A 25,044-nucleotide genomic window follows, 5' to 3' on the forward strand; every position below is an offset into this window, starting at 1 on the left:
GGACATTCACCCAGCAGACCAGTGTTCCTGTCCTGTGTGAAACCAAAAGTCAAGTCAGCTCACTTATCCTAAGTTATGTAACGTTACGTGATTAACTTAACTTATGTAACATACTTAGCTACGCGACAAACGTACTTATTTTAACCCAAATCATGATCTTTTCCTAAACCTTTTTTTTTAAAAAGGTTTGTGTTAAAATAATAACGTAACAACATAACTACTATAAATAAATAACAACCGCATTTAGCAGACTTTCTTACGTACCATTGCGTAACAATGTTACGTAACAACTCAACGTTTACTTTTGATTTCACGTAGCACACAAACAGCGGTCTCCTGGGTGAAAGTCCTGTGTTTGTTTGACCAATCCATGGACATTCTCGCTCTTTATACCCATTATTATCTTTCAATAACGACTGCTACATATACTACGTTGCTTGCTCTGCGTGTCGCTTGTTGTAACACGTCACTTGCTCTGCCCGAATGCAAAATTGTCCACATTCAGAAAAACAATACAAAAACGTCCACATTCAATGTACCTGTGGTTTGCAGAAACGTACAATACAATACAATACAATACAATACAATACAAGAATTCTTCTTCTTATTATTTTTTTTATTGTAGCTTATATTTTGTATGGGATTTTGTGTTGGAGGTGATTGAAAAAATAAAGAATTAATGAAAAATAAATGTCCTTGATAGGAGTTTATTGTGGCTGTCTTTGGGGTTTTGGCATGTCAGAAACAACACCACACTTTCTCTCTTCAGACTTCATGTTCCCTCATCTGCCTCCTCTGTCGCTGTCAAAACAGTTACATTCACTGTCCTTTTGCGGCGCAAGAAGAGAAAGCAGGTCCCAGCGATTTATTCCCTTACATCTATTCAGTTTGACAACATCATGCAGCCCGACCTTTGACCTCTCTCATTCCGACAAGGAACATGTATGAATCCCACATCGCAGAGGAGACGAGCTGAAAATCCTTGACAGATATGAGAGAGAGATGGGTGGAGGTGGGAGTGTGTGTGTGTGTGTGTGTGTAGAGGGGGGGTTTGGAGAGAGCAAAGGAAAGGTGGTTGACAGAATAAGAGCATACCTGGGGAGCAGGAGCAGCTTATGAACAGACGCCTGCTGCATTTCAGAGCAGCACTACTTCAAGAAAGATCAGGAGTAAATTGCAAAAACAGAGGTCAGAGGAGGTCATGAGGATTTGAAAATAAGATCTACGGATATTCATTATAAGAATAAAAGGAGTTGAAATGAATTGAAACGGAGGGGCTCCATCCCAAGCTGCTACACTTTAAGGTATTTCCAATGCTTTTGTTCATAATTAAGGTGGGTAGAATAAATACAGGAAAAAAGACAGACATAAAATAAAATAAAATAAAATCTTAAACTTGATGAGGAAAAAAATGGTTTGAAATGACTGTCGGTATTTATTTGTTTGGTGCCATTTTATAAAAAGCACTTTAGCTGCACATAATCAACATAAAAAGGCAATTATATTATACAGAGCAATATTTTAAGGTTAGTGCTCGTCTTCGGACAGCGACCCTGAGAAAGATAAATAAGCAGTAAGCATAACAAGCTGTCAGCGATGCTTTTTGTTGCAGCTTCCAGTCTTGTTCATTAATATATTGTTCAGTAATGTATATCATACAGTATGGAAGCATTCGGAGGACTAAATTAAAATGTAATATCACAATAGCGTTTTGTTTTTACATATGCATTAAAGGTCTTAGTGATAACATTTTTATGTAGACGTATATTTTATTTTTTTTAAATAATACATCTACCGAGCCTTTAGAAAGGTGCAGAATATAAGAATGGCTTTTCCTGAAAGAAAATATTATGATTGTGAATTAATCATTTTAGAAAATGTTGGTGGGACCAAAATGAATGTTTTGTTTATCTCTGTGGAAGATATCTGATGTTCGGTTCCCACTTCTAACAAGACTTGTGAGAAAATAGTAATAGACAACGTTGGTATCCTGTGGTTTCTCTGGGTCGCCTTTCAGTGTGGAAAAAAACGGATCAATGGCTGAGATTGACGGTCTGTAAAAATGCAAAATGAAGTTACAATATTTATATTGCATTTTCAAATTTGAATTAACATTTGAATATTTTTAACCATAAGTGGAGTTGGTCTTTGAAAATGAAATGTCATTTTAATATTGTAAAAAATTAAAATTGCATGATTGAATTTTAATTTTAATTTCGATGCATATGTAAGTGAGAAATGGATTACAGAGATAACATTTTCATTTTAATTTAGTCCTTCAAATGCTTCCATAATACAGGTCTTATTAGGAATCAGAACTTGAATATCGGTGTCCTCTGCAGTGAATGTTGCATAGCTTATTTTGAAAGTAAACTTCCATGTGGTCTTGTCTTCCCAAAAACCTTCTGAGTGGTTTTGGCACTGATCCTCAGAATTACAAATTTTAAACCACTGAAAAGTGACCATCTTATCATCCTCTGACACGTTACGCTCTCTGTTGGTCGATCTATCAGCCGTTTGTCAACCTCCCAACTTACCACAGCGCTCCCAACCTCTTTCCGAATGCTTAAATGTGAAAAATTAGTCAAATTTGAACCAGATGATTTACAGGCTTTTAGATTAATTCTTGCAAGAATCAAAGCTGTAAATATTATAATATATATATTCAATCCAAAAAAGTATGTTTTTACATTTCATGAACGCCACCCAAAACCATCTCTGCACCCACCCAAGGCTTAGTGACCCTGGGACAAAACCAAAAGCTGTGAAAGAATCAATAGTTTAATGAATATTACGAGCACAACACGAAACAAACGGAAGCATCACGCATGATAATAGTCAACTTGTGAAACAATCTAATAAGATGCAAACATGGAAAGAGAATATTAAAAGCCCGCCTTGTGTTCACGGCAACAGCTCCTGATCCTCCTGCTGGCTTCAGATCCCACCAGGTGTCCTGTGAGCCCATGAATATTCAATAAATACAACTCAACCAAACCCCTGGTGACAGCTTAATTTGCTCATTGTGCATTTATAAGTGATGGAAACAGTAGACAGACAGATAGACAGAGTACTTTATTAATCCCAATGGGGAATTGCAGCGAAGCGAGGCTGTGATCTCATTTTACATAGAAGGATTGTTAAAAAAACAAAACACTCAGTTGATAGATGAAAGACATAAAAACCTATTAGATACACTTTATGTCCAAATGAATGTAGACACTCAGACAATGTGGACTCCAAACATTAAACCCGTATGTGATTGTTGAACATAAAAATAATGGGTATCATTAAAGGTACGCTGTGTAGGATCTAGCAGTGAAGTTACAGATTGCAACTAACTGAATTGTCTCCCGTGTGCCAAGCGTGTCGGAGAACTACGGTAGTCGACACAAAAACACGAATGTCCCTCTCAAGAGCCAGTGTTCGTTTGTCCATTCTGGGCTACTGAACAGCTCAGTCGCACAGCAGTTTGTGAAATAGTCATGAAATTTAATGTATTGATTCGGGTACATTCGTGGTCAGCACTAAATCAATTTGTACGTAATCCACGTAATTGTGAACCGGGAAGTATAAAGAGCAGCGAACAGCGTGTGCAGTGTGGAACGCAGTGTGGTCGAGAATGGTCGGGGTGTGGTTAATAGTCAGACGTAATTCATTACCATGGCAACCAGATTGCATCGTTTTTCAACCCAGTTTAGATGAATTTACTGTTTACCAGACCACAAATGAGACAAGAATTAGCGCAACACACCGACTCTCTCTCCCACGCTACCTTCTTCACCGTCTCCTCCTGGTGAGGCGGCCGTCTGCTGGCTGCTACTGCACCGAAGAGCCACACCGCCGCACGCCGGCCACAGCGCAGCGGAGGACAGATAGACATGCCATAGTCCGGCGTTTGAAATGCAGTTTTGGGACGTTTTAAAGGGGCACCGCCGGCCAGCACCGGCCGCTCTCGCCTCAGCTCCAGCACCGACACCGTACCGGGCTGCACTGTGATTCGTTTATTTTCTCTTAACGGGAATTTTCTCTGGTTAGCACTGTCACCTCACAGCTAGAGGGTCGCAGGTTCTAAACTAAAATATAAAATGAAACCCCTCAGTTAGATAATGCAACGAGTTGGGCTCGCTAACTACACCTAACTAGCGAACTAACTAGAATGAGAGCACCTGCAGCTTGGAGGATGACGTATGACTTGCAGTTTCTACTGTAGTCATACGTCATATTCCCATTTTAGCAACAACCTTCTTTTTTCTTTTTTTTTCACTTTGAGCACAAAATTAAATTATTTGTAAAAAAAAATTGGTTGCTAATCAAATTAGTCAGGAAATGATTCAAATAAATATGAAATATCATAGAAATGTCAAAATACACTGGAGGGGGGCTTTAAGTCTAATTAAAGTTTATCTCTGATAAGTACATAAAAAGTAATCTTTTTTTTTTTTTTACTTAGTTTTTATTGCAGTTTCAGCAACTTATACAATCATCATCACATTCTTTACCACTGTATTTTCATTTTACAGCTGTCTCTTTGTTTTTACACACAATTTCACAACTTAAAACAGGGGAGAGAGAAAACATAAAAAAAAAAACAAGAATTCATCTTAAACTTTAATTTCAATTGAATTCAGAGAAAAGGGAGGACACAGACTTAAACAATCCAAAGAATTAAAATAAAATAAAGTAAAATTAATTAATTAATAAAAATAAAAATAAATGTGTTGAAGGTCAGGTAGGGGGGAAGTGTGTGGAAGGGTATGTGTTGTATGGGCGTGTGTATATGCTATAAAAAGTAATCTGAAAGCACACTCTCTTATTTTAATTCTAAAAGAAGTATACTAATAGCATACTTGTAAGGGATCCTGTCTCTGAACAGGGGGGGAAAACCCCGTCGATGAAAACCACCTGACAGCTAGTTGGACCGCCCACTCCCCCTCAGCCCGGCCCCACCTGCAGGACTCCACACCGCTGCTGCTGCTGCTGGTGATTCTGCAGCTACATGCTCTCAGCTCCACATCCACTGAGTCGGGCGGTATTTTATCATCCATCTGTGCGTGATCTCCGGGGTTTAGTTCGTGCAGCTGGAGGAGCAGAAAGGAGGGATGCGCGCAGGGTCCTTGAACGCCACAAACAAGTTGACGAGGCTGCAGAAAGACAGAAAGAGGACTATCTCCTGTTGATCCAGCTCTGCTTCTTATTCCACCTCCCTCTTCCTCTATATGGCAAAGTTCCTGGCTGAATTACTGGGATGCACACTTCCAGACAAGGGCACTCCACCTTTATTCGAGGTAAGGATGCTTTAAAACGCACTTCATAGACTTAAAAATGCATTTATGATCCAAAAATCTAATGGTGAGTTTTATCCATGGACCAAAAGGCGCATGTTCCTCTTCCATCTTCTGTCTTTACTGGTCTTCCTAAAAGATGGATCAGACAGCTGCAGCTGATTGAGAACCTGCTGCTGCTATAGTCCTCACTAAGACCCAGAAAGAGGATCATATCAGTCCAGTTCTGAGGTCTCTACACTGGCTCCCTGTCTCTCAGAGAATTGATTTCAAAATACTGCTGCTGGTTTACAAAGCACTAAATGGTTTAGGGCCAAAATACATTTCTGATCTTCTGCTATGTTCTGAACCATCCAGACCTCTCAGGTCATCTGGATCAGGTCTGCTTAGTGTCCCCAGAGTCACAACTAAACATGCAGAATCAGTTTTTATGCACCAAATATCTGGAACAAGCTCCCAGAAACCTGCAGGACCTCCAGCTCTGAGTTCTTTTAAATCAAAGCTTCAAACTTTCCTGTTTGCTGCTTCCTTTCATTAAACCAGATAATGATCGTATATACTGCACTAGAGCTTTTACTCTTGTGTTATACTCTATTTTAGCTTGTTTTTATTTTCTAATCTTTAATGTGTTATAACTGTTTTAATTATGTCTTAATGTTCTTTTGCACTTTGTCGCAATGTTCTTGAATGTTTCTGTAAAGCACTTTGAATTGCCCTGTTGCTGAAATGTGCTCTACAAATAAAGCTGCCTTGCCTTCCATGTGTTCTCTATGGCAACAGGAGGCTGAGGCTTTTGTTCATCACTGTGATTGACAGTTGCTATGCTGTAAATCACTTCATTAACAGTGATCCCTGCAGGTACAGGTTTAGAAGTGTTTCTGTTCACTGTAATATTCCTAAAATATCCGTTTCTGGTTTTTCTCTGGCACTCATAATGAGTTTATAATGACCTTGTCTTACTTTGAGGTGTTTTGTGTGTTGTCACAGCGGATCTCCTGTTCCAGCGTGATTCTAGACACATTCTAGTGGTGATTTGGGGCTGTGAGTCGTGCTGCGTTTGGTGCCAGCATGGGGTTACTAGTAAGAAATGGCTGAGACTCAAACGCTGCTGTTATTTGGGTCAGTGTGCCACACACTGAACCTGTTCAGTACTCCCTGTCTGTGCCTGAGGACTGTTATAACACATTCTCAGCTCTGCACGGTTTGATGGATAAATCTGCTGTGAAATAACTGAGTTTTACGAGAAAATAACTTGTAGCAGGAGTTTTTTTTTGTCCCCTGTCAGATGGTTCTCTGCAGGACTGCTGCTGTGTCATATAATTACACACTGAACTGAACCAGTGCTGAAGGAAAGGGCTAGTTACTTAATAGATTAGTGAAGTGACAGAAAAATGAATAGTAGATTGATAGATTTATTATTGCATTCACTAATGAAGTTAAAATACCAGTGATTTTCTGGTGTTCACTACACGTACAAACAAATATATATGAATGATTGCATTCACCTGCTGTTGTGACTTTGAATAATGATGCGTTCACTTACTGATGTACATACTGGAGAACTACATACTATATACTACATATTCAGTGACTACGAATCTTTGAACTGAACTGAACTGAAGGAAGTGATTTCCACCTCTATCCTTAAAGAGATAGTTTGGATGTTTCTCAGTGGTTGTATGAGGTACTTCTCCTACAGTAGATGGCACCCAAAAGAAGGTCTCACCTAAAAAAAAAAAAATCGATATCCGTTTAAGTGTACGCTATATTTAGAATATTTTCACCACTTTATCTTGCAGTCACACAGCCCTCTCCTTCTCCTCCTCTCCATATCTATGCTCTCCTCAAAGCCAGCAGGCTCAGATGACAAAAACAGTACAGACACTAGGGCTGTCAATCCATTCAAATATTTAATTGCGATTAATTGCAAATGAATCGCATATGTTTTATCTGTTCAAAATGTACCTAAAAGGGAGATTTGTCAAGTATTTAATACTCTTATCAACATGGGAGTGGACAAATATGTTGCTTTATGCAAATGTATGCATATATTTATTATTGTAAATCAATCAACAACACAAAACAATGACACATATTGTCCAGAAACCCTCACAGGTACTGCATTAACATTAAACAATATGCTCAATCATAACATGGCAAACTGCAGCCCAACAGGCAACAACAGCTGTCAGTGTGTCAGTGTGCTGACTTGACTATGACTTGTCCCCAAACTGCATGTGATCATCACAAAGTGGGCATTTCTGTAAAGGGGAGACTCGTGGGTACCCGTAGAACCCATTTACATTCACATATCTGGAGGTCAAAGGTCAAGGGACCCCTTTGAAAACGGCCATGCCAGTTTTTCCTCGTCACAATTTAGCGCAAGTTTGGAGCGTTATTTAGCCTCCTTCACGACAAGCTATTATGACATGATTGGTACCGATGGATTCATCAGGCTTTGTAGTTTCATATGTTGCCTGTATCTTCGCTTTAGCTTTAAGACTGAGCCCGGTACAACCTCCGGAAGATTGATTGCGCTAATGCGTTAAAGAAATTAGTGGTGTTAAAACAATTTTGCGTTAACGCGTTATTAACACGTTCATTTTGACAGCCCTAATGTTTTTGTTTCACCCTGTTCTGTACCATCTAAAAAAATGCCATTCGTCCATTTCCCAGTGATATTTAACGACATAACTACATCAACGAGTGCTTGAGCAACACTTCTATGGTGACTCGCCAACAATGTAGCTGGCCATGCTGGCTGTTTTGTTGCTTTTGTCGCTTGTAGTTCGTCTATACAGCGAGATATGGAAGATTTTTATCAGCCAGACCGGTTTTTATTATTGCAAAGGAAGAATTGGTTGCAGTTTGGGTAGACCTGAGGCCTCCAGATGCACTGTTGCATCAAAAATCACATCAGCCAGGCTCTGCTCCGGTTTACTCACAGTACAGGACAGCATCGGAGTCTCATACATCATAAGTCAAACAAAACATCCCTTTAGATACAACACTGGATCTATGCTGTTGGTTAATAGCACTGTGAAAGTGTATATCCAATTTTATAGTACTAGAAAGACAACTTATAAATTGAGGAAAGGCAGGTGAGAAGGTAACACAGGAAGATGCACCTTAAACCAACATATCCTTTAAATAGAAACATTCATTTATGTATTAATTTTCTGAATGTACAGGTTACAGTCACAGATTGTTAGCAAAGAGGAAAGTAACATGGATGAATGGGGATGATGGGACACATAAATGAATCAGAGTAGGTGTGCTGCATGATGTGATGTCATAATGTGACATCATTTATGATGAAAATACTCCAAAAAGCAAATACTATTCATCTTTGTCTCTCTAGTTGTTTAAAATGGGACCTGACGGGCGTTACATAACACCGGCTCTAAGTGAAAAAAACGGTTTTAGATTTATTCTCATCACACACACGCTAGCACACACGTGCACACACGTGCACACACACCAGCCGTAATCCACAATCAGCACAGGATTGTTAATCCATCAGGCATCATCTCAATCTGCCTAACACACACTGAGTATTAAAATCATCTCAGAGATGTGTCGGAGAGGATCATCATAGTGACTTCTGGGAAAATGAAAAGATGACCTGCTCTGTTCGGCTTTACTGGACGAGGATTACATTCACACACAATTCCACCTTAAACCATCAATCTATTCAATAGATGCATGTCTCTCTTTTTCATCCCCAAAGGAGAAAACTACAAAGTTTATTCACAGTTTTCTTTACACTTTGTCATTTCAGAATCAGAACCGTCACGCCTAGGTTAATCGATTTCTGTTCTTATGACACTCAGGTGCCTCTCTCCTCCTCTGCGTTTCTTTGTCTCGTTCCCACTTTCCTCTTTCCTCTTTGCCACTTTTGTTCTCTCAGGGTCTTTTTTTCTCTCTCTCAGTTACAAACTCGTCATTCACTCACGTACTGTCTGTTACTGCTGCCAGGCCTCCTCCTCCTCTCTCCTCTCCTCTCCTCTCTTTATTCCCTGCAGCCTTAAAGGGAGGCTTTATTCATGGCAGGGAGCTTGTTTTTCAAGCGGTATGCGGTTTTCAAAGGGTAAAGAAAAAGATTAACATCACTGTACTACTCTCAAGGCCTGTCTGCTGCGTTTGAAAAGATGTGTGGTGCAAAGAGTCCAGAGAAGAAGAAGAGGTTTTCAGTGGAGGAAAGTTTGAGAAAAATATGAGGCGCTGGATCGTGACATCAGAGAATAAGATACCCAGCAAGAATACTAAAAGTAGATAACATACATGCTCAGTGTTGCAGTGGAAAAGATGTCAAGTACAAAACTTCAGTTCCTCGTGTTTACTCAGTCGGAAGAAACACGTGCAAATACACAAGCATAAACGCATAAAAAAACACATTCCACTCCTCTAACACACCGTTCACTTTCGTCACCAGACATCACTAAACTGTCAAATATAATCCCATGAGGGATGATGTGTTGCATAACTGTCTGGGTCCAGAGAGGGCATTGTGTGTGTGTGTGTGTGTGTTTACTGTGTTCAAAAGACAAGGACGTTCAGTGCAACAGGGCATCATGTTCCCTGTAATTAAATTCTGATGCTTCATTTGTTGAGATTAATTTGTGCCGATTTGTTTCTATGATGTTTATGCCAATAAATATGTTTCTGTAATTATTTGTGACAAATCGAGGCTGCGGAAGCAGGTTGTTGAATGAATGTTGTTGAATGAATGTTGTTGAATGAATGTTGTTGAATGAATGTTGTTGAATGAATGTTGTTGAATGAATGTTGTTGAATGTGAGTCAAGCGGTTACGGGTTGAAAATAAGGGGACAGTTGCTAGAATGTCAATTGGACATGACAGAAACCACAAGTTTTGTTATGCCTACTAGGAGACAGAAGACTGACACCCTCTCACATCTAAAAACAATGTGTCTGAAGTCACAGAGGTTTTAGTCACAGACTTTAATATTTTGCAAAGACTGAGGATCTTGCAGCGTCACTATTTACAAGACTACAACTAGATTCCTTTTGAGATGATGTCACATCCTGCTCCTGGTGGAAATTTACAAGAAGAAAAACTACAGGAATGTTTGCTATTAGCCTACGAGCTAACCGTTTGTTTCAGCTGAAGAGTGCGAGCTTCAATCATATAAATCAACACACACATACTGTATATGAGAGAAAGAGTGAATATACGGTTAGCCCAGGGGTCAGCAGCCTTTACTGTCAGAAGAGCCATTTTTTATGAAGAAAAAAAAATTGTCCGGAGCCGCAAAACATTTGAGCATTGTGATGAAAGTAACACAGCTTATAGTCTAAGTATATAGTATATAAGTCTAATGCAGTGAGGGCCAAATATATATAATATTACAAGAAAAAAGTCATAACTTTACGAGAAAAAAGAAAATAACACGTAAAATTACTACTATATGATATTACGACTTTATTCTCGTAATATTCTGACTTTATTCTTGAAATCTCAGATTTATTTTTTCCCTCAATGTGGCTCTAATACCGTTGTACCATAGACCTACAACAATGATAAATAAAAATGATAATCACTGACTAAAGACAGCTCGGACTGAGTGTTATGACCACCTTACACTGAACAATCGAGATCACGGGAGCGCGCCGCAACTCTAACAAAACTCTTGCGATTTTATTCCCACATTGGAAATATGTCTGCCACAGTGAAATAATTGAAATATGGTTCGGTGTAAGGTCGGCATTAGTTATTTTCTGTTGCTCGTACTCTATCAAGCATGATCTTTCACATTGCCATAGAGATGCAGATTTCACATATTCAGAGCTGACCTCGCCACAGGAGGACCTTGTTTATTGTGATCTACAATGAACGCTGATCTTCCTGCTGCAGAAAACACACAGTTCAAAAAAGAAGCCTTATATATACACAATCATAGACGTAGAAAATGATGAAAACTGCAGCTTTACTAGACAATAATATGGTGTGTTAGTGATTGAGAGCCAACAGAAGTATCTCACTGCAGCAAAAGTTCCTACTTCAAAGTTAACTGTGACACATGTTGGACTGAAAAGGATCTTTTTTGTGCATCAGCTCTCATGTGACTGCAGCGTTTTTCTCTCTGGCTGCGTAATGTTGTTCATCTGGTATTTTAAACCTGCATTTGGGCAATTTAGAAATAGCTGTTTTAGTGCTGTTGTATTGGACACCTGATATTTTAAGATTCACATATTTATTTCAGGACTAGTGTGTTGTATTGTTGCAGTGTAGAGGGATTTCTATTCTTCTGGTCTCTCAGTGTAGTTCAGTAAAGAGCTACTCCACAGATTTTACACATCAAAATCTACATGTCTTGGGTCAGACTGTTCTCATGCACCGTTTGTAGCTACACCTATGAAAAGTAATGCACTGTAATTCTTATACATCCCACAAAATCAATTGGTATGTAATCCATGTAATCGTGAATCAGGAAGTATAAAGAACAAATCCAGATTATTTTATTCAGGAATTCGGCCAGCCATCTTTTTAGGGATAATTCTTAACTCGGTTACTACAGATCACAAACAAATATACGGATAAAAAAAGGTGCAAAGTACATTACACAGTGAATCTGTGTAGAGCCAGCATTCAGATGAATGTTAACCTCCATTTTTATGTCAAGTGTTTTATGACAAAGAGGAGGGCCACAGAACGCTTTGTTAGGTGTGCAAGTGTTTGCAGGCATTCAAGTTTTGGTTGTGTCATAGCGAGAGAGAAGGAGAGGGAAAGTATTTGAAGCATAAAAGAAAGCTAAAGAATAAAAGAGAGCCAAGGTAATCTTCAAAATACAATTTTTAAAAGCATCCATCGCTATGACAACCATTGAAATCTCTGAATGAGGCAAAGACGCAGCGCAGCCTCCGCTCAGATAACAGCAGACGACATTATGAGTTGATGTTTTTGAATATAAACTTTTCACATTTCTCCGACGCATTCACAGCTAATGGCAACAAGTTCAGGAGAGAAATCATTGAACCAAAACCTCAACGTATATGCAGATATTAGCTACAGTAAGCTCTTAATGTGACGAAGACGTAGAAATTCTTCAATTTGTGATCATTTCCTGGTGCAGGAACATTTGTTTGACACACAACATCCTTTTCATGTGCACTAATTTCATGCTCAGACCAAGCTGGTTTGTGAAGAAAACTTTAGTAGAGAAGATTTATAAGGTTAACAGTAATTGAACCAAATGAGATGACCAAAAGAGAGAGGGAAATATACGATAAGGCAAGTAAATACCAAGTGGTCCCAGATAGAGAATTTAAAGACTAAAAGGAGCAGAAGATAAATACCAGTTCAGGACATTTTCCAGTTGTGTTTTATTGGAACCTTTTACTGTGTCATAATATCACATTTGTGGAAATGTCACGCTCATTTGGGTTTAGTTTGAACTTATACTTTCCCAGCATCTGCATGTGAATACCTGCTGTCAGCTTTTATAGTTTGGATCAGATCATCTTACGTCAGCTGTTTTTTTGGTTCCAATAAAAATCCTCAATATTGCCTCTATAAATGTCTCCTCACAGACATAGATAGTCTTTACACCAGTGCATGTTCAGCATGCAGCTTTGGACCGACACACTAGTGATTGTGAGATGGTTCTGCAGTGTGATAAAACTTTACTTATAAAGCACAGCGCACATTAATGATCATTACTGTATCAGAAAAGGATGTTTTCATTTTGTAGAAAATGTTTTATTTTCAGGCTCTGCAGAGTAAAAAGAGTTCTCTATAAACGCTATAAATCATCAACACAGACAGACGCTCCAGCATGACGCGAAGCACAGATCATGTTTTACTGTAGTTCCTCTGTGTTACTGAGAGGGAGATCATCCCAGGAAGTCCATCCATCACACTGACAGCTCCATATGTAGAAAGTGGATGCTTTCATGTGTGGAGCATATGGAGGATGAAGAGGAGCTGTCAGTCTAGAAGACGAGACAGGAAGTGGAGACAACTACAACGAGGAGAGTAGAGAAACAATCAAATAAAACAAAGTAAGAGAAGTAACTGAAACACTTTTGAAAGTAAGTAAAATGACTTAACGGCGTCCGTAATCTTTCGTGGAAGAGTGATGAAGTCATTTTGCAGCATGTAGTTATAGGCCTACATTAGCTATAGATTTAAATTAGCCGACTTTGTGCGGTGGCGTTTCAAGATTCATGTAACATATTCTGTGGTAATCTGAGGATATGGCTATCTAGTTTTAGGTTAGCGTTTAGCTTGTCATCTAAGCAGTGGTGTAGTGCAGAGTATACGCAGGTATACAGCGTATACTTATTTTCCACCCATTTCTAAATCCCCTCTGATGCACATCTTTATTATACATTGTTTGAGGGAACTATATAACGTAACTGGACACAACCGTCACTAATGCTAGGATGGTAACGTAGCTCCTCACGGATTGAAGCTGTTCTTTTTCTCATTTTGACACATGTGACAACACATTAGTTAAGGTTGTAAGGACTATAGCTGTTGGTAGTTGTTGTTGGTTAACATTTAAAGGGACTGTTTGTAACTTTTTACAGGTATAAATCTACCGGGTCGGGATCCCATGCGCGCTCGCGTGTGGCCGGAGCCTCTGCTCCTCTGCCTGCTTGCCTCCACTAACACACCACGCGCGTTCTCGCTGTCTCGCTCCACCTCTACACGTGAACGTACGCTCACTCCACACTGCAGAAGAGTTCGTTTAGCTCTGAGAATATCTAGTAAATGTACAGTGGACGTTTGTGCAGAAATAACTGCTGCAACTCCTCCAGACCAACAGAGGTTTTCCGTGTCTTGTGAAGTGACGGGGCTCCGCAGCGAGAAACGTTATCGTCTCCGACCGGGTGCCGGTGTCTCCCTGCGGGCGCAGTCGGGAGGCGATAACGTTTCTCTCCTGGGGCTGAAGCAGGAAAAGCCAACACTACTATCAGCAGTGATTCATGGAGAGACCTTCGTCTGGTCAGCTAACATTACTGCCAAGCAGGTGACATATAGAGTGATATTGTGGTTTTAGCTGACGTGTGTCGCCTCACTGTTTTGAGCGATGCTCGTTCATGTCTATGTAGAGCGAGCACAAGCGCGAGCCCGAACCTGACTTTCGTTGACTTAACGGCCACAGGTGTCGCTGTTAAGAAGCATTTCTGAAAGTTACAAATAGTCCCTTTAAATATGCTGAATTGTAACTTTATGGGTTGTTGTTGTTCGTTTGACAATTAAGCTTAGAGAGCTAATATGTGCTATTATTACACGGCTTTGTTGAATACTCGGTTGGTCAATCTTGGTATTCTACGGTCTGTTATTTCTTTATAACAGACCAGTTGTTGTGGATGCAGTTCTGATCTCGGACTCTGGAGGACCATTTTTGTGTCAATAATTTGACCTGCATCGCCCCGTTGGGGTTTATTTCACAACAATGACCGACTCGATGTACATTATCCCTTACACGTCAGCTGTCACGGTACGCTACGGTAAATATTCACGTACTCTGCAGCCTGATGGAGACACCAGTGTCAGTGCGGCCAGGCATGGCAGAGGCAGCATCCTCTTATCGCTGAGCACTTGGGATCGGTACCAGAGTGAAGCCGGATGCTTATCATCAAACTCAACCATTTATCTGTTTTTTACACAATAACTGGCAACTTGATCGCTGACGACACAGAGATAGATAGATAGATAGATAGATAAATAGTAACTTTATTAATCCCGAGGGAAATTCAAGTTTCCAGCATCACAGTTCCATAGTGCAAAAACATGTTAGTAAAAAGGCAGTAAAAAAAGTTAGTAGTGCAAAGTACAAAAACATATACCAGATATAAAAATACAAGGAGATGAAAAAGAAAACTGTTAAAACTGAATATAGTGCAGGGTAACAGCTGTGATACACGACTATTAAAAAAGTGAATATAGTGCATTATTATCCGTCCTGCAGATACCACGTGATACCAACGTCATTATGCTATTGGCTCACAAGCCTTGTTAGAAGTGGGAATCAAACGTCAGATATCTTCCACAGAGATAAACAAAACATTCATTTTGGACCCGTCAAAATTTTAAAATGATTAAATCCCAATCATAATACTGTTTTTTCGGAATAGCAATACTTTATTAGACACCTTTCTAAAAGCTCTGTGGAAGTGTTATTTTTAAAAAATGATTCATCTATATAAAAATGTTATCAATAAGACCTTTAAGTATGACTGGAACTGTGTAGATGTGCTTCCATGTGAGCTCGGTTACTTATTCAGCGGAAGGTCCCTTTACAGCGAGCTGTCAGTCAAACCCAACTGCTAATCAGGGAGGGTTTTTTCCTTCCTGGCAGAGGAACGACTGTGTCGATGAAGACTGTTATCACAGCCTCTTCTCCCTTCATGACAAACAGCTGTGCTTCCTCTAAATGTGCCAAAGCACAAGAGCGACCAGCTTTCCCATTATCCACAGCCATTTGTGATCAAGTGTCAACCACCGCGGCTGAATGGCGAAGCCGTCCGGACGTCCCTGAGGATGCAGTTTCACTAATGGCTGCTGGATACCAGCTCCAAGAAAACTGTTCACAACTCCAACTCTCCTAGAAAAAGTAAATCTTCTCCTCTTTCTAAGGATAATTTGACTTCTTTTACTGAGAGTCTTGGAGGCAATTTAGAAAATGATTGTTCCGTTAAGAGGTTATTAAAGGCTTAAAGAGAAGTATATTTTGGGATATGATTGGCCGGTCTCTCAGGCCAACCTCAGCTTCAGACAAGATTCACCATTTTTGCTAGATTTGGATTTTCTTGCTGAAGAAACTCAAATCCAGGTTTAGAATAAACTTCCCTTCAGACTCCCACAGGTAACATACACTCACCGGCCACTTTATTAGGTACACCTTGCTAGTACCGGGTGGTCTTCTGCTGCTGTAGCCCATCTGCTTCAAGGTTGGACGTGTTGTGCGTTCAGAGATGGTATTCTGCATACCTTGGTTGTAACGAGTGGTTATTTGAGTTACTGTTGCCTTTCTATCATCTCGAACCACTCTGCCCATTCTCCTCTGACCTCTGACATCAACAAGGCATTTCCGTCCACACAACCCCCGCTCACTGGATATGTTCTCTTGTTCGGACCATTCTCTGTAAACCCTAGAGATGGTTGTGCGTGAAAATCCCAGTAGATCAGCAGTTTTTGAAATACTCAGACCAGCCCGTCTGGCACCAACAACCATGCCACGTTCAAAGTCACTTAAATCCCCTTTCTTCCCCATTCTGATGCTCGGTTTGAACTTCAGCAAGTCGTCTTCACCACGTCTAGATGCCTAAATGCATTGAGTTGCTGCCATGTGATTGGCTGTTTAGCTATTTGTGTTAACAAGCAATTGAACAGGTGTGCCTCATGAAGTGGCCGGTGAGTGTATATGGAAGCCCATTTCTGCCACTTGTAAAAAAAAACCAAAAAAAAAAACCTCAAAACCAAACTTTATTTCATCGTTTGAAACTTTATTATTTTTGCTTGTAATGACTTATTTAGTATATTATAATACACAACAAGGAGGAGTTATAGAATTTCTTTCTCTGAGTCTTTTAATCAATCATCTTGGAGTGTATTATTATGACACTTATACCACAAAAAACAAGCCAAACAAATACAAGTTTCCTACAGATTTAACGGACGTTGTGAATACTCAGCCCGGTCGCACAGCAGTTCGTGAAATAGTCACAAAATTGAATGTATTGATTCGTGTACATAGACACAAATTTCAAAAAAAATTTCATGGTGGTCAGCATGACCAGATCACCAGACTTTCACCCAGGAGACCGGTGTTAGTGTCCCGTGTGAAACCAGAGGTCAGAGTTGATTTATTTGTCACGTACATTAACTTCCGTACTTAAGTAACGCCACTTCCGGTTTTATTTTAACCCAAACTGCGATCTTTTCCTAAAGCTAACTAAGTAGTTTTGTTAGCCTAAGCCTAACCAAGTTGATCTTTTCCAAAGCCTTACTAAGTAGTACTAATACCTGAGCGTAAATTGACACATGCATCACGTGTTACTGGACATTCGTAGGAAAACGCACGAAACATATGTTGAAAGTCATGCTGAACGTCACGAGAAAAAAAAGGGAAATTTGTGTCTATGTACGCGAATCAATTATATAAAATTTTGTGACTATTTCACGAACTGCCGTGAGACTGTGTTGGAACACTGTATGAAAAACTTTGTCACAACTGTGACATAATATCTCATCATAAGAAACAAGATACTGAGTCTATATTCTTCTGTTTGTACATGATGATGAATGTGCTGCACATTTTAGGCTATTGTATTGTGGAGGCTGCTGGTGCATATTTGTTAGTATGAATGAGCTTAATCTACAGAAAAAGAGCATTTTCTGGATGCTCTTCTCTCTTCATGATTCAGTCAACAAGTAATGTAACTACTACTGTAGGCTTTGTCCATGTATTTACCCCCGATGGTTTAACCACAAGGGGGCGGTGTGCAACATATAACCAGTGCAGCTCACTGGTTAACTGATGTCAGCAGGTGGTCCAGAAAGTGATGGACTGTGATTCCTCCACTGACTCTCAGAGGAAGTGTTGCATGCTTTACTTTAATTTAGGGTGAATCAGCTGGTGGTAAAACATGCAGCTGTGTTGCAAAAACCTGTAAGTGATAGAAGAATAACAACATAATATATATACTGTTTCAAAGGAGATATTGTTCTCATGTTTCTTTGGTTCAGGGCTGCTGCTTTTAATGAAACAAATGAATCTCTGAGCAAACAGGAGTAAAAGAAAACAAATCCCCTGTTACATTGCTTGTTCAAAAGACACGCTGGATGGTAAGTAGGATGTTCCGATGCTGTTGAAAGTCTAGTCCTTTGTCAGCTGGCCTTGCAGAACATGAACACAAACAGCCCCGTGTACCATATCAGTGTGAACATGACAGGGGAGTGGATAAGGAGAGGAGGAAAGGAAGGGGAAACAAAATGCAGTGCAAAATCAAATCAGCAAAGAGCAATGCACACTAAAAATGGCACCAAAACAAATGTATGTAAATCATAAAATCCTGGATTTTCGATTCTTAAAATTATAAAAGACTTGACTCCAACTCATATCCGTCGGTTTGCGGGGTCAATAAATCATCTTACAGTAACTTGACAGCAACTTTGAAGTTTTCTTCTCATTTGTACTTTGAGTTTGTTTTGAAGTTTTTAATCAGTTCTGTAGCTGAAGTTTAAAAGAGAAAAGTAAAGTTGGTGGTGGAATGAAAAAGCCAGACAGACGGAGTGCTATATGCTAAAAATACTATGTAAAGATGATGGGAACATCTCTCTACGCTGTTCAATAGTTCCACTGTAAACAGTAGGCGACTCGATGGAGTGAGGCAGATTTCATTTTGGAGGACACTCCGCTAGACTCCTCTTCCAGTACAGCATGCATTTTAACTCTGTGCAAATATGCTTTTGGCTGCTGTTTGATTCCAGGAGACACATTCACATGAATAGCAATGAGATATTGTGGATGCGCTCTGCATTCAGGAAGAGGATACCCCCCGCCATTCATATGCACACAACAGTGTCTCATACACACACACACACACAGTTGTTGCTGATACAACTGCTGCATACATCCATTTCTGCATGCACACAATACCAGAGGGGGGTCCCTTGTCAATATGTGCATGTTAATAGCAGCTCAAGTCTCAGTGCAGACAATCACGATGTTTGCACACAGTGAATGTTGTGCAGAGTGAGACTCAAGGCTGAGAGGAGTGTCGTGCAAAACAACATAAACTCACATTTTTCTTGTGACCCGGCACAAAGTCTGCAACCAGCTGTAACAGATCACAACACTGTGGACATTCAGGAGTTTAGACTACAGTCGGTTTTCTGACGTTTATTCTCCCTAACACGCTTCGGCCAAACAGTACAACCGTCTCCAAACATGCTTTTCACGTCAGCAGTAGAGGGTCTTAGTTCTCAGCTCCCAGGTGATGTGAGAGACTATCTACACATGAGGCTTGATGTCCTTTTGTAGAAGTATTACAGCAGTATTTCCAGTGGACAGTATGACCTACATCTGTATCAGTTCACACACAACAACACTAGCTTTTATCCACTTTGTCTTATTCCATCAATAAAGCCATGTGACCAAACTGCATCAGCGCTGACGTTAATGCTGTTAGTCGACACCGTTAGAAGGTCGCTGAGTTGACCTCAACCTGTGAGGAGGGGGACCACCGTGACCCGGCTGACGCCTCATACCTCATTACGCCGGGACGACTGATGCACTGACGCTCCCATGTGACCTTTTATACACACACACTCTCACTCTCACACTCTTCTGCATCTGACCTACCACAGCAGGGGGGGGAGCACATTTCCTGATGAGTGTGTGACCCAGTGAACTGGCTCACCTGCAGGGTGAGGGGGTTCAGCAGTGAGGGGTCACCGGGGTCGCCGCCTACTGGGACACGTTTAGCAGATCAGATTGGTTGAGTCAAGATGACGGACAGGGTTTGGTAAATTGGTCTATGGTTATCATTTCTACAGTAACGCCCCCGAGAATAAGGCTGATATGGCCAGAATCTCATCCCTCCTCTTATGATGTTGATATCTAAGTCTCCAGCTGTTCTGCCTGTGATTCATTTCCTTCCTGATAAACAGTAACCTGCATCTTGAGTTTTCCTCTTTGTGTGTGTGTGTGTGTGTGTGTGTGTGTCCGTGCACACAGCGATCAGACTCAGCAAGCTATTTCCCTTCTCATTTGACGCGAATCTTCCGAAACCGACAGCCGCCGACAGATGACAAAAGCCCAATAGATGTGAGATGAGATGTCTGAAACTAAAATGTCAGAAGCAAAAATGCCCCGCTGTGCTTGTGATCAGATCGGAAAGAACACGAGGCGATTCTCTCTCCATCTCATCCCCCCCCCCCACAGTTCTCATTTTCATCGCCCTGCCGTCTCTTCACCTCGTCCCTCCTCCCATCAACGATACGTTCAGTCATAGCCGCCGTGACTCTCCTCTCCTCGCCCGCACTGTAATCTTCCTCTAAAGGTCACTGCAGTTGTCTGCTGGAGTAAAACAAAGAGAGAAAGTGTCAGGTGGTGAGAACCAACCGAGGATAAAACACGTTTCTGTTGTTTCCACCACTGAACAATCTGATCTCCTCTGCCTGACTCTGTTTCACATTATCTGTAACTCCTTCAGTAACTGTAGACATCATATTTCTGGCTGATCTGCTTGTTGACATAAAGTGAGTCAGTAAAGTAAAGCTGTGGAATAGAGATGCTGGGCTCTCTGATTGAGTTTCAGGCAGCATCATAAGTTATGGATGATGTGTTTGCTCTTTGATTTTCAGAGAATAAACAAGATAATGAAAAAGTAGAAGTTAGAGAAGTACGTTTGCGACGGTAAGGTCAGCGAGTTAAAGGACCAGTGTGTAACATTTAGGGGGATCTATTGGCAGAAATGGAATATATGGTTTTGAGGAGCTGCAGCATTTATTTCTGCACAAACTGCAGCTTCCACTGTACATCCACTTGATATTCTCAAAGCTAAACTAACTCTGTCTTCTGCTCCACTGCACACATTCGCCGCTGCCACTCTCTCTCTCTCTCTTGCTTCACCACTCACTTTCGCTGTAGTTGTTGAGTGCTTATAAAATGATAATGTTCTTTGTGAATATGACACAGTGTTTAATTATAGAAAAATACAGTTTAATCTTTAAAACTCCAGGAATAGGTTTACATTTTTCCTGAAAGAAACCATCCCATCATGAGAATACGGTTCATATGTTATTCTACAAAAAGTTATTCTTCATTGTTCGTGCGTTCTCCTACGAATGTCCAGCAACACGTGTCAATTTCCACATGCATACTGTCTTTTCAAAATAAACTTCTTCGTCTTCACAGGAAACAACTTGGTTAGGTTTAGGAAAAGATTGTGGTTTGGGTTAAAATAACTACGTAAGTGACGTAAGTTAAAGGACCAGTGTCTAACAATTAGGGGGATCTATTGGCAGAAATGGAATATAATATTGATAAGTATGTTTTCTTTAGTGTATAATCACCTGATAATAAGAATCATTGTGTTTTCATGACCTCAGAATGAGCCGTTCATATCTACATAGGGAGCGAGTCCTCTTTACGGAGTCTGCCATGTTTCTACAGTAGCCCAGAACGGACAAACCAAACCCTGTTAACTTTTCCTGCTTGGGCCGGAGTCGATAACGTTACTCGCTCCCGTTGTTGCTGCCGCTCTCTCTCTCTCTCTTGCTTCACCACTCACTTCCCTCGTACACACACACTGACACACTTCAACAGGCTTGTGTCAGCAACAGTAGCCTGAACAGCCTGAAGCCAGTAGAAAAGACGCCAGGCTCTTTGTATCAAAGGTAAATAGATTTCCATCAACCACCTCTGGGATAAATAAATCACCTCCATCCCGCCGTCGACCCCGTCAGCTGAAATCTGCTGCATTAGTTTACAGCAGAGATGTGGGCAGCATATGAACACCTGCTCAGCTGTCACCTTTACTCCCCCCTTTACACCCCAATCTCACACCTACTCCCCATCATGCCCACCAAAAAACCTCCAGATGGTGGCAGCTTGTAAAATAAAAGCCTGCTTCCTGCTGAAGGTTTACCGCTGCGTCCTGGTTTCTAATATAATATCTTTGGTAGAGGAGGTGTGTGTGTGAGAGTGTGTTTTTTGTGGTTGTGTGTGTTGTGGCTGAGAAACAATAAGTCTTTACATCAAATCATCTAAGGTGTCAGTGTGTTTGTGTTTTAAGAAAGAGGATCTCTACATCAAACAATATCTCTGCCTCTAGAAGACGTGCTGTGTGTTTGAATGTGTGCGTATACGTGGTGTTTCTGTGCATGTGTGAGTTTGTGTTTGTGTGTGCATGATTGTGTATATGTGTGTGCGCGATTGTGTATATGTGTGTGTGCTGCATGTAGAAGTCTTTCTAGTGTTCAAAGTGTGTGTGTCCGTGTGGGAATTCATTACCATTCCTCCCAGTTTTTTCTCTTTGTAAATAACTCCTCTGGGAGCTCCACGTGGAGCCTTTTAAAGACTCATTAGGATTCGTTGTTTCGTCGTCTCCTCTGTGAACATGTTCGTCTTTAAATGCCACTAATGGCTCCATTCGTCTTCACGCTCACACTTTAAATGCAGCCATTTGCATTTTGCAGCATTTAGGTGACGTTAATGCAACAAAACAACTTAGAGTGAAGCAATGAAGCCCAATTATCTATTGTTATAATGGAAGAAAGTCTTTCTCCTCCTCAGTTGCTATTTTCTTTTCTTGATATTTTCTATCATAAAATCATTAATTTCGTTAGATCTCTTGTCACCATAACGAAGGTCTGGCCTCATTATTATTATTATTATTCCAAGAGGCCACCAACATGATGATGAAAGCTGAAGCCAGTGTCAAAGTGTGTCAGTGTCACCAGTGTCCACTAATTATAATAATAATAGTAATTATAAAGTTAATTTGTATAGCACTTCAATTATAAAGAAAGCTAAAGGAACCAGATTAAGACGGCAGAAACCAGTAAAACTAATGTTATTAGATGCTGGCTTCAAAAAATTTTTCGTCTTACAACTTTAACTCTTTCACAGTGTGTTTTCAGTTTACAAAAGTTAATTATAACATTTTGGTTGTCTGAAAATGTCTTATTCAGCGTTCGGTTGTACTTAGCTCCACCCTCTGGTGTCACTTCTCAAAATGCCGAACTCGAGGCTTCAAAACCGTAGTCCACAAATGAATGGGTGACATCTCGGTGACTACGTCCACTTCTTATAGTCGATGACCATTGCAGATTGAAGCACAATTTCACATTTGGACACGCGACTGTCCTCTTTTCCATTGTTGATATGTGTTGATGCAGCAAAAAGCAGCAATTCTATAATGAAACATGGAGTCTCATAGCTAACTTTAGTTCTTTTAATGTGAGTCTTGATGATTTTGAGAATCCTCGTTACGGAGAGGTATGTTTTAGTGTGAATTAGTTAACTCGACGCACGTCTCCATCTTCCACAGTCAGCCATGATGGATTTGGTTGGTTGGTTGGTTTAAGGAAGTGGCGAACATTGACACGAGCTGTAACCTCAACCCTACGATAAAACGGACAATTTAGAATTCAAGTGTGTTTTTGGTGATTTTTGTGATTCCTCGTGTTTTACCTCTTGCTGCAGTCTAAAACCCCAGGGCAGATTAAAGGCTCTATGTGTAGTATTTGAAGATGTTTAGCTTTAGGGACCTTTAGTAGTAGTATCAAAAAAGACACTGGCAGACAGCAATGCATGTTAAACTTATACAATCATAAAAACATGATAAAATCACATAAATTCTTAACCAAGTTTTTTTTTTCTTTCTTTGGCTTCAAGACATCCCAACCACCAATAGACTTTACTTTACTTTTTAGTTTCAAACTATCATATTCTCTTCTCAACCTTTATGTCAAAATGTATTTTAACTCTCCCAGTGGGTGAACTGCAGCCCTAGTATTTGTTACTGGTGATAGAACTGTGTGTAAAACAGAAAAATACTGTGTCCTTGATATCCTCCCCTAACAGTTTTGTCTCCTCTCCGTTCCCTGCAGTGTCGGAGCCAACCCCACCTCGGTCTGAGACCTTCCTCCAAACAGCGGGTAGGTAAACACTTGAAACCTTAAAAGACTTATTGTGTCTGTTTTTGAGTCTCTGTGTCCTCCACGCTGAAGGAACAGGACACACACACACACACACACACACACACACAGCCGACTGTACATAACATGCCACAGAGTTGCTCAGTGCACACAAAACGCTGCCTGCTGATAACCTGCTGCAGTGTTAGAGAGGATTTACATGCAGCATTACACGTCATTTTCATTCACCTTATAAACAAAGATTAGACTTCTGCTCAGGTTGAAGTTGGGTGGATTCTTGCTGTCAGTGAGGTGACGTCACCAAACTCAACATAGCCAATATGAATAATAAAGGTGGAAGTTATATAATTATACCCTGTACATCGCTTATACAGATTGGCCGATTGTTTACTTTATGGTTCACAGCTGGAAGATGGATTCAACAGTAATTAAGTTTGAAGGAACCGTGTGTAACATTTCAGGGGATATAATATTCATAACTATGTTTTCTTTAGTGTATAATCACCTGAAACTAAGAATCGTTGTGTTTTTGTTACCTTAGAATGAGTCCTTCATATCTACATTCACGGAGTCCTCCATGTTTCTACAGTAGCCCAGAACAGACAAACCAAACACCGGCTCTGGAGAGAGACTTTCACGTTTTTACGTTACCTGAAGGCCACCGTAGTTCTCCGACACGCTTGTGAAACTGTGGTAACGTGAGCCCCAAAGTGCAAAACCGTTGTACCGCCAGCCACCGTCTGACTTCCGTTGCTCCTAAATAGTGTTATTATGGTACGGATGGCCTCTGAGTGAGGCGAACGGCGTTACCACGGTTTCACTTTTTTTGGTTGTTTGGTGCGCATTAGAGTTCGATTGACAGCTTTCGCAGCATTTTAGCATGTGCTGTGTTGAGTGTAGCTTTAGCTTTAAAGGGGACATAATATGTAAAACTGTCTTTTTCAGTGCTTGTGCTCATAAATTTGGGTATCTGGAGTGCGGTTCAGACAGAGGGTGAATACAGGTATATTCACAATGAGAGAAAAACGATGTGTTTTTTGAACATTAAATCATGTAAATATGTTCTAGTAGAAACCCCAAATACGTAAAATATGATTATAATATATAGTATGAA

The 25,044-nt window shown here is 40.4% G+C and overlaps 1 protein-coding gene across 1 annotated transcript in view; it reads left to right on the forward strand.

Moving 5' to 3' along the window:
* Positions 1-4,962: 4,962 nt before the first annotated feature.
* Positions 4,963-25,044, forward strand: part of rasgef1ba (RasGEF domain family, member 1Ba) — a 131,047-nt gene continuing 110,965 nt past the window's right edge. The window contains exons 1-2 of the mRNA XM_074639452.1: positions 4,963-5,288; positions 23,883-23,930. Coding sequence (XP_074495553.1) covers positions 5,220-5,288; positions 23,883-23,930 — 117 coding nt within the window. The 5' untranslated portion in view covers positions 4,963-5,219. The remainder of the gene's footprint in view (positions 5,289-23,882; positions 23,931-25,044) is intronic.

Source organism: Sebastes fasciatus, chromosome 6, assembly GCF_043250625.1.
Source record: "Sebastes fasciatus isolate fSebFas1 chromosome 6, fSebFas1.pri, whole genome shotgun sequence".
Classification (NCBI taxonomy): Eukaryota; Metazoa; Chordata; class Actinopteri; order Perciformes; family Sebastidae; genus Sebastes; species Sebastes fasciatus.